This window comes from Loxodonta africana, chromosome 5, assembly GCF_030014295.1.
Source record: "Loxodonta africana isolate mLoxAfr1 chromosome 5, mLoxAfr1.hap2, whole genome shotgun sequence".
NCBI classification, from domain to species: Eukaryota; Metazoa; Chordata; class Mammalia; order Proboscidea; family Elephantidae; genus Loxodonta; species Loxodonta africana.
The window spans coordinates 81,519,439-81,536,825 of NC_087346.1; the positions used below are offsets into that span (position 1 = coordinate 81,519,439).

A 17,387-nucleotide genomic window follows, 5' to 3' on the forward strand; every position below is an offset into this window, starting at 1 on the left:
TTTAAAGTGGGCCCTTTCATCATAAAAATGGGAATTTCATTAAAGATCAGTATGTTGGTACCTTGGAAATTTAGTAGTGGATTATTCACTATTAGCGTGGAAGTCCACATAAGATAGACCAATTATATTCTCCAGTAAGATGAGTTTGTTATTGAGCTATTAGGTTCAGCCATGTGAAATCATCACTATTCGACTACAAACATGCACTTTCACATGGTCCAGCCTGATACCTAAAGTATCCCATGACTGAGCTATCACTTCTTTGAACTGCTCAGTGTAATCTGACATGTGAATCAGAATAGCACAGTGGTGAAGTCACACGTTCTGCAGTCAAATTAGTTCAGTTTGAATTTCAGCTCCACCTCTACTATCTGGGCCACACCTGGGTAAGTTACTTAACCTCTATATGCCTTAATTTCTTCATCTACAATGAGAATAATAATAGCACCCAATTGTGTAACTCTCCTAAGAATTAAATAAGCGTGTATATATACAAGGAGTTTAGAATGGTGATCAGTAGCAGGCCTATATGGCTCTTGGCAAATGGTAAATCAATTTTTACTATTTCAATAATAACGATTATAATTACTTATTTAAAAAGCAACTGAAGTATAGTTACCTGAGATGCTTGTGATTGTGTTATTTTTAAAGTAAGGCAGCTTGACTTGCAGTGACAAGTTTTGGACCCTGAATACAAAGAAATGACAGATGTGGGGAAAATATTAGCATTACTATTAGGATAAAAATGAACATTTACATAGCCATTGGTGATGACAAAATGCTTTCACATGCATCACATCATAAACAGAACAGATTTTACAAACATTTAATAATATCCCACGGGCCAGCAGCATAGAAAAACCCAAAACTACTTAAGTCACTTTGTAAGGCCATTGTAGGTAGAAAAAAAAATCTTACCCTGTATGTATAAAGTGTCCATTAGTTAGATAAGCTGCTAAGCCCTAACCTGATCAAATGCCGAAACCACGGAAATTAGCTGTATTAGAACAAAGACAACTCCAGTACCTCCTCGGCAAAGCAGGCCTCCTTATCCTCAGCCGCGCAGCACTTCTCCACCATGCCTGTGAACTGCCCTGTCACTGTTTTCAGTTGCTCATCCGTTGCCTTGGGCTTGTGTTTCACCAACTCAACAAGCACACTGTATTTCAATGAAAGAACAGAAAATAGGTTGCTCATATAGAGAAAAATGGAGGTGGTAAGAAGGGCAGTGCTAATGGTTTAAGATTTTAAGTCTTAGAGCCAGATGACTCTGGGTTTGAGGCTCAGCTGTACCATTGTAAGCATCAATATTCTCATCTGCATAATGAGAATAATAAAACCTATCTTCATAGGGTTGGTGGGAGGATCGAATGAGATAATTAATGTAAATTGCTCAGCATCTTGTGCAGTGTCAAATACATAACAAGAGAAAAGGCCCGTTGCTTTCCAGTAAAGCTCTGGAAAGGATTATACATTAATGCAGATTTTGGAAGTTATATCCTATCGAATTGCACAGTTTATGTGAGAGCTAAAAATGATCCCTTAAAAGCTTAATTGTCTTGTACTTCATTTAAAAAGTTTTTCAATTGAGAGTCTTTATATTTGGTCTTTGAAATTTCACTCATTTGAAGTGTAATGGTGAGGAGACTACAGGAAATAAGCCTATCAAAGCTTGCGAATCCCAGAAACTATTGCCCTGAGGTAATCTTTAAACCTTATACCAGAAATATCCTCTGAAGTCTTCTTAAAACCAAACAATAGTTTAGCTTTAACTAGTAAAGAATGTCTGCCTTGAGCATTATGCTCTTCTAATCTCTATGGGATCAAACTGACAACAGCAACTTGAAAGATTAGATCAGAGCTTTAGAGGGCAGTGAGTTTATGATAACAGAGGTGGAACAACTCAGAAAAGGTGGTGAGAATGGTCACACAACTTGAATAACGTAATCAGTGTCACTGAACTGTACATGCAGCAACTGTTGAATGGGTGTATGTTTTGCTGTGTATATTCTCAACGACCACAAGAAAAAATATATATATAAATTATTAAAAAAAAAAAAAAAACTTCTGGGAGCTGCGAGCTACCATTGCCATCTACAGAGACAACAACACCAGAGAGAGAGTTGTATGGTATGACAGGTTTTGCAATAATACTCTTAAGTCTGTGCCATGATCAGAGCCTACCAGAGATGATAGCAAATATCTGTTGCTAAATTTCATGCAATTCCAACCCCTCATGACAACAATATGGAGCCTAGCCTAGAACTTGCATTTCTAAATGTTTTTCATCCAAATTCTATTTCCAAAAGTCATATCTTGAGGATTTGCCTGGCCTGGGGATTCACCATAGAACAAACTTAAAATTCCCATTCATGTCCAAAAATAAATTCTCTAAAGATTTCTATTAACTAATTTTTTATCTGCACAAATGCATCAGTTAATTGTCCAGCTTTTTTTTAACGGACCTAAGATATTATCCTACCGTGAGTCTTTATCTGTAAGATTATTCTGTATAATTTGTAGCCAAGATTATAATACAGTTTTCTGCTAAGAAAAAAAGAAAAAGCTATCCATTTTATTCTTGATACTTTTACCACTTCATACGCCTAATATTTAATACTTTTCTCTATGGAACATTATCACTACTTCATAAAAAGTTACTCATTTCAATTGACAGCTTTTACTATCAAGATTACAAAAGCAAGTAATAATGAAATACTCCTCACGATTGTTTCTTAATTTGTTTCTGATCCTCAGGAAGTGTGCACAAATCGGCGTGGAAAGTAAACGTTTCAGCGTTAAATTCTTTGGGAACATATGTCTCATCAGTTTGCAAAGCAGTGAAACATGGCCGCCTGTTAACCAAGGACTCTGTGCAGCACTTGGTGATCCTCTCACTCACTGGTGTCTTCTCGTGCAGCACACACAGGCGGTTCAGGACCAGAGACAGCTGAGGGATAAGCAGGAGAGAGGAATTCAAAAGAAGCAAAGCTGAAAGTTTTTCATGAATACCTACTTTCCAATGGACCAAACAGAACAACCAAACCCTTAGCCGTCCAGTCAGTTCTGACTCGTGGCAACCCTATAGGATAGAGTAGAACTGCCCCACAGAGTTTCCACGGAGCCCCTGGTAGGTTCAAACGGCCGACCTTTTGGTTAGCAGCCATAGCACTTGACCACTACGCCGCTAGCGTTTCCGATGGACCAAACGAAGTGTTATACTTTAACTAACACCATTGAACGGAGGGTTGATTTGAAGCAGTGGTTTGCTTATCTTCAGGACTACACATAATCAGAGACTTTTGAAAGTGTTTTTTTCTTTTCATTACGTCTGCATTTTAAGAGTAATAACACTTAAGAAAATAATTGATGACGAAAATAATGTGAGGTGAGTCCTTGAGTGAGAAGGAAATAGTCTCTTATACTGACACCTTAAAGAAGAGACCCCAAAGAAAGTGAAAATTTAGAAAAATGCCAGGAAGCTGTTGTTAGGCATTGAAAATAAATTCATGGAATTTTTTTCAAAACAATTTATCATCTTCGGGACCTTATCTCAATCATCATTTTGGCGGTCAGGATAACATAGGCTGCCAAGTAAATTCTGGCTGCTGTCACTACTGCCACTTATACACACACACACACACACACACACACGCACACACTGTAGTTAACCCCTCCTTTGGAAGTTAGCTCTGTCAGTATCTAAAGGCTCATCATTATTAGCTTGATTGTACTTTAAAAGACTCACATAGTCCTCAGCACAGGGCATCCTCTTGGCTTCAGCAAGTTTACAGCACTTGCTGCCCACCCTTCCTAGTTTTCTTGAGACCTCCACGAGAGTTGGAGTTGACACTTGAGGTACCTTCCTGGTGTAACGAACTACGAGCCTGTAACAAAATAGTCCATGCGTTTTCAGCGGCGCAATAAATAATCTTTTTCTACACAGCAAATCAAGCAAACAATAATTAACCAAAATCAACTAAGAATATCTTATTTTCCATTTATAAAATTTTCTCCATCTTCAGGGTGGTTGAGTAGCACAGTAGGAAGACCTTGTCCCGAGAAACTAGGTAGACCCAGCTTTGAATTCCAACTGTGCCATATGAACTTAAAAAAAAAAAAAAATCACCTTATCATAAATCAGTGCCTTAATATTTCTATTAATTGCTTCTTTCTTTTCATAAATATCTATGTACTAGCATTCCAATAAACTTGAAACATGGATGAATTTTCTTGTCTATAAAATAGGGGAAAATATACTGACTCAACAAAGATTAAATTAAGAGAAAGAAAGTAGGCTATTAACTTGGTACAGTATCCAGCAAGTAGTAGCTGTTTATTAAGAATCTCCATCACCATGGGAAGTCAATGTAGGATGGTAATCTACTTGAAGGAAGAGACTGTGTCGTTTCACTGCTGAACCACTAACACCCAGAAGAGTGCTAACATGTATATACTGCATAATAACTATCTACTGAATGACGCGTCCCTTCTTGCCCTTAAGACTGTATTAAATTGAGATATTAGTCCATTGGGCCATACTGTCTCTGACACTGCTACAAAGGGAAATTCCAGAGGAAAACAAAGTTTTCACCATCAAAGTCTAGGTGTATCTCCCAAACGTCTAATCTTTCTCCCAGATAGCCCATTATGAATCTGATATTCACATGCCTATTTAAATTCATTTTATCTTACTTTTTTCTCTCCAACCCATATGTTAATTCTCGAGCTACTGTTATTCAAGTCCTACCACTCTCTTCCCTGTAAGGCTTTTATCTGTATGTGAGCTATGCCTTAACCTTCATTCTAATACAGACTTCTCCATCCCTTCGACTACCTTATCTCTTCTTCTCCAGATCTTGTATATATTACTTGTTGGGGAGTGATTATGAATGTATACTATATTTAATGATTAAGATTTCTATGATAATGCTCCATATAAAAAAAATATACCAAACTCATTGCTGTTAATTCTGACTCATGGTGACCCTATGTGTTACAGAGTGAAACTGCTCCACAGGGTTTTCTTGATTATATCTTTAAGAAATCAGATCACAAGACCTTTTTTTCAATGGCGCTGCTAGGTGAATTCAAGCTACCAACCTTCAGGTTGGCATGACAAGTGCAAACCATTTGCATCTCTTAGGGACCTAGTGCTCCATATTGAAGAAAACAAAAACAAAAAAATCACTGTTGAGTCGACTCCAATTCACAGCTGCCCTATAGAACAGAGTAGAACTGCCCCATAGGGTTTCCAAGGATATAAATCTTTCCAGAAACAGACTGACTCATCTTTCTCCCGTGGAGAGCCTGGTGGGTTCAAACCATTGACTTTTTGGTTAGCAGCCAAGCGTTTAACCACTGTGCCACCAGGGCTCCTTAGTGTTCCATATACTAAGTCTTAAAAAATTATAAATTGATCAAGAAAAAAAAAAACCCACAAAATTACTTACTCATTCGTGAAGCCATACTCTCCAAGTTGCTCAAAATGTTCACAGTTTTGTTTGACTAAACCCTGAGGCTCCTCAACAAGGGGTGTAAATGCATCCAACTGAAAGATTTAAAAAAAAAAAACTGAGTTTACTGTATTCCACCTGAGGACCAGATGCAGGTCATTTTTCATCGCTGAAAACAGAATCAGATTCTCCCTGCTTTTTGGCCAAAGCCACCTTAAATAGAGTTTTGATCCCAAATACATTACATTACATTTGAACCCTTTATTTTCATTGCTGAGGCTGTATAGTGAAAGTGCTTAAGAATATTCTGGTTCTGGATTTCACCTAGACCCCTTGTGGCACAGCGGTTAAAAGCTCAGCTGCTAACCAAAAGGTCAACAGTTTGAATCCATCAGCTGCTCCTTGGAAACACTACTCCGTCCTATAGGGTCACTATGAGTTGGAATTGACTTGATGGCAATGGATTTGGTTGGTTGTTTTTTTTTGTTTTTGAGTTCACCCATTGGTATTTGAGTTAGGCCACTTGGCTTATTTTCTAGTTGTACACTTTACTTACTATCTCTTAAGTGTCAGAATCCTCACTACAAAATGGGGGTGATGACAGGTCAGTTGGATCCTACATTCTCTGAGATGAGAAATTTGGCTCTGGTCATCAGTGCCAGCATGATGCCTGGCATACAGCAGTTCTTGGCAGAGGGAAGAATGACTTTCCTCTGATTCAGAATAGTTTGGAAGGCATTGCATATGGACCTAAAAATCCTCCAGAACTGGTTTGCTCTCCTTACATAATTTCTTGAAAAACTATACCTAAACCTTCTCAAAAAGATTAGAAAATTTTCTAAAGGAATAGATTCTCCAAACTTCCTTAAGATACTAATTCTAGTACTCGATAAATTTTAGAACCAGAGAAATTTTCTTTATATCTGAGTTAAATCTCTTTTAATTAACATTGAAGTTTACTTTGTCTTTTTCTGTTCTTGGGAGTTTGAACAAGAAAAAACATGGTCAAGATTTTATGCTTTTAGAGATTTCTTTCTTTAGAGCTTTCTTTTTTAGGGTAGCTATCCCAGGTTTTATTAACCATTTTATTTAAGGCCATTTTTCTATAACTTTTAAGAGCACTGGATTGAAAACCACCTCACGAAAACTAAATTATGTTATACATCTCTTCACATTCTTCCATTATTTTTCTTTGTCATTATTGGCATCATCAGTCTAAAAGCCAGATTTTTTTTTTTTTTTTCTGCAAGAAACCTACCACTTTGGCATAGCATGCATGAGGATCAGCGGCAGCACAGCACCTCTCCAGTGTGGCTTCATATTCCTTGGCAATTCTCAACAGCAAAAAGGCAGAGTACTCAGGATGCCTTCTTGAGTATTCATACAAAAACCTAATTAAGATAAAAATAAAATAGATTTAGCTGGACAAAAGAGCAAGATAAATTACAGAATCAAACTTGACATTAACTCATATTCCAAAGGTCTAAATTTGATTAAACCCTATGCAGGGAAAATAGTGGCTAAGAGGCTGAGGATCCAGAATTAAAGCTGCCTGGGTTCAAATCCTGGTTCTGTCAGTTATTTTATTATATCACATTACTACCGCAGTCTTAGTTTTCTCCTCTGTAAAATAAGGATAATAATAGAATCTACTTCATAAGGTAGATTGCTGTGAGACGTAAATGATATAATCTATGCAGAACACACAACGGCACATAGTAAATTTTTCATAAATGATACGTGTTATTATTATGAATATTTTGTTTGATTTGAATTAAACCTCACAAATGTTCTGAATTAAATACTTAGTCTTAACACCTTTCACTGAATTCTAGATACTTATGTTTGAGAGAAAGAGACAGGAAGAGAAGAATTTTTCATTTTTCTATCTGTGTAAGTGAAATCTTATACGGTGCATCATATTATGAAATATTATTTAGTGCATAGGATACTACCATAATCCAACAAAAAAGCAAGTTTTGTTATCCCACTAACACTTATGTATAATCATTTATTTTGGCCTTGAATTGCATGCTGCCTTGCCCCATCACTGAACTTTTGGTTTTCTCAACCAAATGTAAAACACCTAGTGGCAGACTCCATGTCTTATACTTCTTTTTATTCTTCTCTGCTGCCTGTCATTATATATACGTCCATATATACATGTACACACACATTTTTGCATTATAGTTGTTCAGAAAATACCCTTCAAATGAATGAGCAAAGGAGTGAATAGTATGCATACATTTACATATTCACAAAATGTTTCTAGAAAAGTTATTTCCAGAAATGTCCCTAAGGAGTAAGGAATGGGCAGGGAGTATAAAATAGGGGAACTTTTATTTATTATTTTATACTTTTCAGTATGGTTGAGCTTTTGTTGTGAGCATGTATTCTTTTATAATAACTTTTTAAACTATGATAATTTTTGAAGACTAATTTTTAAAGCCTGGGTCAGGAAAAGGATGAAGAAGCATTCTGGATAACATGAAAATTATAGCAACTCCAAAGGGAAACCCAGTACATCTTCCTAAAGTGTGAGGCCATATAAAAATTATGAAAGATAATTCCCAATCCACTTACGTGCCCAGGAAGATATCTTTTGCCTCTTGGTAGTTTTTGCAAACATCCTTGTCCTCAACATAATCAGGAACTATTGAGGGCAGGTCAGCTGGCGGATCGTCTTTGTCTAACTCAGCAATGCAGTGGGATTTTGCAAGTACAGGCTTATCACAGCATTCCTTCAGTTTACTGGAAAGCGTCTCTTGATTGTCACATATATACTTGGCCAGATCCGCCTATAAGCAAGTTGATGAGAACTGTTCAGTATAAGTTGACATCTCCATACATTCTCTTCAGACGAGGAGCCCTGGCGGTGCCATGGTTAAAGCGCTTGGCCGCTAACTGAAAGGTCAGTGTTTCGAACTCACCAGCCACTCTTCAGGAGAAAGATGTGGCAGTCTGCTTCTGTAAAGATTTATAGCCTTGGAAACCCTATGGAGCAGTTCTACTCTGTCTTATAGGGTAGCTATGAGTTGGAATCAATTCGATGAAACACAATAACAATAACAGATAAAAAAAAAAAAGAGTACCATAGTGCAAGAAATCTTGGAGGTAGAGCAGGTAGGAGCAGAGAACACAATCTCAACCCACTGTGATGTGTCACCATGATACTAAACGGATTCTGCCCGCGTAAGCGTATAAACTACCAAAGAGCATACTGACAATTCTTTACCCTGTCATCTGCACATTCAAGCAGGTCGCCATGGCAGCATTCCTGGTAGACTTTGCCAAGATCTGTCGCTAACTTAGAAACTTCTGCGAAGTCAGCTTTGGGAAATCTCTGGCTCAGGTGAGTTACTGCCCTAAAAACAAAATCCCCCCATCAAATGAATTATTAGCATGCAATATTTTATGTGAAAACACTAGGTAAATACTATTTATGTAATGAGGAAATTCAATGCAACTAACATATAGAAATAATCTGTAAAATTTATTATTTTAATGCTAGTTCTGAACCAAATTATCCTTTTCCTGTGGGCAGAATTATCCATTGTATGAGTGTGTGCAGTGGCTAAAAGTCTTTTGTTTGTTATTAGTTGCCATCAAGTCATTTTCGACTCATGGCAACCCATGTGTGCAAAGGAGAACTGCTCCACAGGAGTTTCAAGGTATAAAAGCAGCAATTAAAGAGGGATTCTAAAAGAAGCAACATGTTGTGAGCCAGCCAGTTTGAAGACCAGATTTAACTTCCAGACGTGGCTTTCTCACATATTAGTAGTGTGACCCTAGACAAGTTACTGAGCCTCTCTGAGAGTCAGCCTCTGTAGTCACAGCAGCAGTGTTGTGAGAATTAAATCAGATAATCCATATTAAAGCATTTTATAAACTGGAAAGTACCGTACAAACTCTAGTTGTCTTTTTTTTAGTCCATTAAGACTTTCTAAAGGTTTCTAAGAAATGTCATAACTTCCACAGAATTAGGGAGTAATGAAAATTAAATTAAATAATGAAAAGTAATAAAAATTAAAATGTTTTGCCAAAAAATTAATCCAGCAGAGTCTCTAAGCTCTATGACAAGATGTAAAAGGCTAATATCTTCATTCTTCACAAATCATTTCAGAGGTGCCTAATTCTGGGGAAAAAAGGGGACATTTTCCCCCCAGAATCAATCATAGGTCTGTTTAACTGTGTTATCATTTCATGACGGGGTTGTTTGTTTGTTGATTTGGTTAATTTTGTTCTGTAGATGGTAGGGATGACAGGCAAAAGGAATTCAATCAATGGTTTTTAAAGAACATGCATAATGTCTATTATTTTCGTTTTATCTTCCACTTCTGTTGATTCATTGCTGACTAACACAAGAGGAATTGAGAGTTTTAGTATTTTCTCTCAGAACCAGGTAAGTAATATCAAAACAGAGGGCCCAGCAAAAATAAGCTATTAAGAGCAGAACTAAAGCTATGAGAGATAATGAAAAATGACCTTAATGGTTGAGTTCAATTATCAGGACCACAAAAGGACAAGCAGACACTTTCAGATCACCAGGGAAAAAGGTAAAATTAAATTAAAAAAAAAAAACCCTGGTTACAGTTCTATAGAAATAATGGACCATTAGAATAAAATTCCCAGTGTTTACTAATAAAACAGGAGTTTGAATAACTCTCTTTTTTAAGAAATACAAAAAAAGCTAGGGTATCCTAAACTCTTTGACTACTTAGAAGAAAATAAGATAAATGAAAAAGTATGACAAATTGTCATTAATGTTCTGACTTTGACCTGTGTTAAATTCCTACTTTTTAGACAACCAAAAGGATTTATGAGAAAACAGTACGTAAAATGTGACACAAACATATAATTTTGTCAACTGAACCATTAATTTTCATCATTCTAAAGATGCAAACTAAATTAAAATATTCACCATGCTTTGAAAGCTCTCTCTCCGAATTTGTGGATATTGGCACACTTTAATCTCTGTCGGGCAGCTGAAGCCAATACAGTGTCCTTCAAAGCATCAATCTGCAAAAAGAAATAGTTTTGGTAAATTTAGAAAAGGAAAATTTTACATGAAACATCCCTTCAAAAACTCATATGAGATTATGCCAACTTAAATTTTAAAGAGATAATTTATACCTAAATTCCCAAGTGCTCACTATTGGTAACTATTTATTTTGCAATAAAGAGAAAAAATCAGTCTGGCCATAGTGGAAGCCTCTGGGTACTTGAGGAGTGGAATGGAGGCATTGTCAGAAATAACGCTGGAAAACAGAGTAAACCACCCAATCTCCCAGGGAAGATTGCTTTGCTGACTTCCTAATTTTGCCTGTAATTCATTTTGATACTTCCTCCACCAACTCTCCTAACATCAAGGAACTCCCTAGAAAAAAGAATACAGCTTAGAGTAAATATTTATAGAATGAAAACATGAACCCAGGCTTCCAGCTGCAGGAAAACTTTCCACTCTGAGTTCCTTCTCCAATAAAAGGGCTCATGAAAAGATAAACACTTGTGTTTCCTGGCTATGCAATTTGACAAATAAGTTTCTGCATTTCCTATAGTGACCAGCACTGTAAAAAGTGGGATATTTTGAAACATAGGTAGTGACTTCCTCTCCAGATCGGCGTTGGCAGATTTTAGAAGGGCTGAGGTAGTCAGATGCCTTCAAAGGAGGTAAAAGGTCTTTTCAGGGCTGGGAGGAGGGGAAAGAGTAGGAGGTGCTTTTTGACCGTGTTGGGAAATTTATATCATAGACTGTTGTTGTTAGGTGCCGTTGAGTCGATTCGGACTCATAGTGACCCTGTAGGACAGAGTAGAACTGCCCCATAGGGTTTCCAAGGAGCAGCCGGTGGATTTGAACTGCCAAACTTTTGGGTTAGCAACCAAGCTCTTAACCACTCTGCCACCAGGGCTCCATATCAGAGAACCAAGTTTCCCTAAATCTAGCCACACAAAAAAAAAAAAAAAAAATTTTTTTTTTTTTTGTGTGGCTAGATTTAGGGTAACCAAAATCTGAGTCTTGATTATGAAGTAATTCTTCTATTGTTCTTTTGGGGAATACCTTTGGTTTCAGGCAGGCAGCTTTATCATCAGCGTGGCAGCATTCTGTCAATATGTCTTTATACTTTTCACTATAGTAAATGAGTTCTGGGGCATAAAAGTAAGGATGTCTTCTGGCAACTTCATATAGGTATCTAAAATGTTAAAAAGGAAAACGGGGAGTCATTTTTCTTTAGTAGATAATACTATAGAAACCAATGTAATCAACATTCTCCTGGCATCCTCCAAAACCCAAAGAGCAGCATTTAATTCACCAATTAAGATAAGTCTGTATGTGATGACCTTACCTTTGCCATTCTTTAAGTCAATGAAAAGGAAGGAATAACAGTTACCCACAACAATATGGTTAAATTTTGGTCGTATAATGTTGTTGACTAAAATTACTGGTGGTACAAACAGTTAAGCGCTCGACTACTAAACAAAAGGTTGGTGGTTTGAACCCACCCAGAGGTACCTTAGAAGACAGGCCTGGTGATTTGCTTCCAAAAACTGACAACCTTGAAAACCCTATGGAGCGGTTCTACTCTGCACACACAGGTCGATAAGGTCAGAATCGACGCAATCACAAACTCAAGAACAACACCCTAGAGAAATGGATCTCCATCTTGCCCTCAAGTCTAAAACCCCATCCACGCGAGATTTGGGAAACTACTACTTTTAAATCCAATCTCTAGTCTTTACTCTTGATTAATTGTGTGATATAAAAGAAAGAATACTGGAAGTAACCAGATTTTTATTCCCTACTAACTAGCTGAGGAAACCCTGGTTGCATAGTGGTTAAGCACTATGGCTGCAAACCAAAAAGTTGGCAGTTTGAATCCACCAGCGCCCCTTGGACACTCTATAGGGCAGTTCTACTCTGACCTATAGGGTCGCTGTGAGTCGGAATCAACTCAGTGGCAACCAGTTTGGTTTGGTTTTTATTAACTAGCTGTGCGACTTATAGAAAGTCATTCTCCCTCTATGGGTCTCAATTACCTAATCTACAAAATGAAGAGAATATGCAAGTTGATTTCCAAGGCCCCTTTCAACTCTGAAATCCTATAAGTCCAACAGTATCAAGAGAACAGATTTGTATGCCCAATTACAACACTAATATGTTATGATTATGTAATCGTTCCAGTTTCCTCATCTGTGTGCCAGAGCACACTGCCTGTCTCAAGACTTACCTGGATGAATTAATAGAATGTATTAGATTGAATATAAAAGTAATGTCTGAGGTTTGAGGGAGCTCTAGCTACATAAAAATGTATGTACTATTTGAAGGTGTGTAATTGAACTAAGGGTGGGAAAGTTTACAGCCATTCTGGAATGCTCATATCATAAATATTAAATATTAATATTTGTATGTAGTATTTATTGTTTTAAAAGCTCTTATTTGTAAAATGAACTTCAGCGTATCTTTGAAAGTTGGCAAGTATTGTCTTTGATACGTTTTGTGGTCTTCTAGCAGTGTACGGAGGGAAAGTGTTATTGTATTTGTCGTTTGAGTTTCGTATTCTAAAGCTTTCCCCTCTCTTCTTTCAGTACTTTAAGAAGGGTTTATACTCAGGGAAAATTATTGAACTTAACGTAAATGGAAACAACTTCTTATCATCAAATCCATGCTCTAAACTGAATTCATACCCTGTATAGAATTACTCAGGAAATTTAACAGGTCCTAGAAAATAAATTATGAGGAATCTAATAACAAGTTTCCAACATAAATATTGTGATAGGATAAAAGAGCCGTTTCTCCCCATTTTGCCTGAGTTTTAGGGTTGTTGAGAAATATTACAGCCCTAGATAAGAACAAAATTTCCTGTTGCAACAATGATATCATTTTTTTCTAATCAATATTAGAAATGTGCATGAACTCAAAGAGCAGGCAAAAAAAAAAAAAACAACAAAACAAAGGATTAGTAATTGAGCCATGTTTTAAATAAAAATTCTTATGATTTAGTTTATTAATGTTAATAATAAGGGTTTCTTATTATCATTCACAACAACAATAATAACAAAATCAATGTTATTATTATTGCCAAACATAAACAATTGAGTAATACAGAGGAAATTCATTTAGAAAAAATAATCTCCTGGCCAATAACCATATGTCTTCATAATATTTTAATAAATGCCAATCTAAGATATTTTCATATAGTTCACACCCTGCTTCGATGAACCCCAAAAGGTATTTGTTCCAATTTTTTGTTTTCCAGAATTTTGTAGGGTCAAATGCTATTTCTTTTTAAATTGGCCTCAAAACAAAAGCTTCCAAGTCTTTATGTTGAAAATATTTTTTGTTATGGTAACTGTTATAATGAGAATTGATCTTCAGGTTTATTATATAATGTTTAATTTCAAAGCATAAACATCCAATTACTTACACTCCAAAAAACTTCCTCTCGTTTTCTTCAAATGAGGCGCACAAGGCATCAGCAGGCGGTCTCACCAACGGAGGTAAAGCTGGGTTATCATCTTTGTGTTTCAGGAAACACTCGTTTCTCTCAGGTTCTTGTTTCCCACAACACTCAGCAAATTCACCATATGTATCTTGATGAGCCGTAACTCTAGCACATAATTTATCTCCAAAGATAGTATGCTAAATGAAAGAAATATAAGACAGTACTTTATCTTCTTTACACTTAGACTCAAAACACAGTATAAAAGCTTTCATATATTGGGTGATACTTGATTAGGAAATCATATAAATAATCCACACCTTCACCCCCAGCCCCTTCCTCGGTTTAGAAAGTTCAATTTAATTTAATTAAAAAAAAATTTGCTAAATAAGAAATGGTCCTTCCTCCCAGAGAAGTGTATACACAGATTGAGTGGTGAGAGAAAGGTAAACCTCTCCTTGTATTGAACACCTATTTGGAAATACCAAAAGTTCAAAGTTTTCAAAATGACTGAGCACTTTCCTTTCTCATTGTATGTAAAAATATGAATAGCCCTAAACGGAGGAATATATAGCTGTACTGTTATTTCACCCAGGCAACAAAATAAGCACAGAAATCAGCCGAGTGCTTTCTTAAGATAAAAGCCATACATGTGTTTCTATCCTATAAGCCTCTATGAGAAGAAACAAAACATCAATTTAAAAAAAAAAAAAGATTTTTAACACATGACAAATTTCCATTTAAACACACTCCAACTTTTGTGTGTAGTCTCAATAAAGAAACGTTTAAAAAGTCGTGGGTATAGTTAGAACATCTCTGTCATTGAAATAACAATGGCTTAGCAATCTGTACCCATTTTTGCTTACAAATGTACTTTTAATCTAGTCATTTAATAATGATTGGAAAAACCAAAAGAAGATATTTTCCTTTTTAAAAGCTCGAGATTACTTAAAAAAAGAAATCTTCAAAATCAGTGTACTTACAAGTGAATCGCCACAATGTTCAGCTGACTCGTCAGCAGCACATGTTTTTGCCAAGTCAGTCACTGCAGTCACTGATTGTACATGCTCGTCATATGGGGACTTCTGGAGATACTGAGCAAAGGAAATCAGCAACCTGAAACAAAGGACATAGAAAGCACATGTGTACCATAAAAAACTCCAATATAAAGCAGGCTGCTATGCTCGAGGGCAAATCATGTATCTGTATGTAGTCTATATTTTATACTGCTTTCTCCCCATCAGGTATTATCTGAGGCCTAACCAGGCATACGTGACTTTCTAGGTATAGAGGATGTGTGTTTCCACCATGTTTAAGCATACGTTTGCACACATCAGTAGATGCACACCCATAGAGTAAGCAAGCAAATTGTATCCTAAATAGCTTTCCTTGTCAAGACTAGGGGTTTACACTGACCCTGAATTATTTAACACGGTAAACAAAACCACACGCACATCTCATTTAATCAGACTGTAAGATGATATCAGCCTTTAAAAATAACCCATTTCTCATTTTTTACTAGCTTTAAAAAAAAGGTAAAAGTGCTCCCCTGAGAAACCACAGGATTATTTGCTACACAAAGCGGGTTTAGAAACTGAGTTACCAAAGGAACCATATATTAAAGTCCTTTCCGTCATGCAGGTTATATAAGAATTTCAAAGCTGCACTGTCCAATACAGTACCAAGAGCCACATATGGCTATTTAAATTTAAATGTAAATTCAGTAAAATTTAAATTTTCATTCCTTTGTTGCACTTCCCACATTTAAAGTGCTCAGTAGCCGCACGTGGCCAATGGCTACCATAGTGGACAGCACTTATATAGAACATTTCCATCAATATGGACCCAGATGACAGGGATGTATTAAAACTTCAGAGTTATAATCAATGCTATTAAGCCCGTAATCCATTGCCATCAAGTCAATTCCAACTTATATTAAAAATTAAAAAAAAAAAAAAAATAGCAACGTTAAATTTGATTCTTCAATATTTTAACTTACAGGCCTTTAAAAAGATCTTCTCCCAAATCTTTGTACCGATGAGCAATCTCACTCTTGTCTAGGGGGGAGAAGGAAAAATAATAAATAAATAACGCACACACGGGATTTGTTTAAACATTGAATAAAACAATAGGTTATGATGCCACTTCTTATGTTTCCCTCCATTTGACTTAGGTTATTTGTTTGCTCCAAAAGATTGGGCTCTTTCCCTCTAGAAAATCTTAGGATGCTGGTGAACTTTTTCTTTTGCATTTAAACCCAATAATTATTCAGCCAGGAATGATATTATTTGAAAAATCATTAAATTTCTACAGTTCTATATTCAAACTTGGATAAGCGCTAATGCTCTCATAGTATCTGTTAACAGCTACTGAGAGGGTCGTCTGAAATGGAAATAAATATAAATTCAAGTTTTATTTATAAGATTAACAACACAGGTTTTGATTTTTATAAAGCATGGCACAGTGGGAATTTAGAGTTATGAATTCTATCTCCAACTTTATTCTGTAGAGTTTAAGTTTAAATGCCTAAAGTTTCTACATATGCAAAAGAAAATTACAATTATTAAACAATTCTCATCACTTTTGTCATTTGAATGTTAGACATATATTAATAACTTCCTATAGGTTCATAAACGCGAAATATCATCACAGTCTACAAATAAATGCTAAAGGAAATCCTAATTCTTTAAACATGCAGGGTTTACTAAAACTTCATTTTATTAGGAAAATAAAATAAAAGTTGAATAATAGAAAAGTAAAATTCTTACATGCTTCTCGACGAAACACACCCCTGGAATAAGCGGAGCTGAAGAGAAAGGAAAGGGAAATAAAGATTACCCACTTCATTGTGCTGAAGACTTGTGGGAGTTATAGTAGAGAAAAGGTAGGAGGAATAGAGGGAAATTTGCACTAATATACCTCTCTAACCAATAATTGTAGATTATTAACTAGACTTATCTTTTATTTCATTGGTTCCCAAGTGATTACAAAATTCATAATATCCTTGCCAAAGAATTGTTTAACTGAATCCGTTGCGTATGTTTGCCATCTGGAACTGTTTTCTCCATAAGACCTTGTCAATTCATTAAAGTTATGTAAAATGTCTTATCAAATTTTAGATAAGAGTTTAAACGATTTGTACCTATTATTCATTACTATGTTTTTGTTTGTTTTTAATCTTTGATTCTGCGTTTGAACATTTTGGTTTTCAACATTTGCAAATATGTGACCAAACCAATGAATTAGCTTGAAAATAAGACACACCCAAAGAGCTATGTTCTGATTATATTACTGATTCCAAGTTTGTTTTTATCCTTCAGTAATGAGTTAAAAAAAAAAAAAACACATATGTTTACACAATACAGATACACACACACATTAGAAGGCATCCATGTCTTTTTCATTTTTTTGAAACTTCCATCTGAAAAGGCTGCTGTTGCCTCCAATGCAAACTAAAAGAAAAGCCAGAACCACAGAAACAACTGAAATAGGT

The 17,387-nt window shown here is 35.9% G+C and overlaps 1 protein-coding gene across 1 annotated transcript; it reads right to left on the minus strand.

Moving 5' to 3' along the window:
- Positions 1-365: 365 nt before the first annotated feature.
- Positions 366-17,070, minus strand: ALB (albumin). The gene is made up of 14 exons (XM_003414154.3): positions 16,663-17,070; positions 15,894-15,951; positions 14,878-15,010; positions 13,880-14,094; positions 11,515-11,647; positions 10,378-10,475; positions 8,692-8,821; positions 8,040-8,254; positions 6,715-6,847; positions 5,454-5,551; positions 3,749-3,887; positions 2,727-2,950; positions 1,027-1,159; positions 366-687 (listed from the first exon to the last, which is right to left on the minus strand). Exons 1-14 carry the CDS (start codon positions 16,739-16,741, stop codon positions 646-648), a joined length of 1,830 nt encoding a protein of 609 aa, XP_003414202.1. The 5' UTR covers positions 16,742-17,070; the 3' UTR covers positions 366-645.
- Positions 17,071-17,387: the final 317 nt, after the last annotated feature.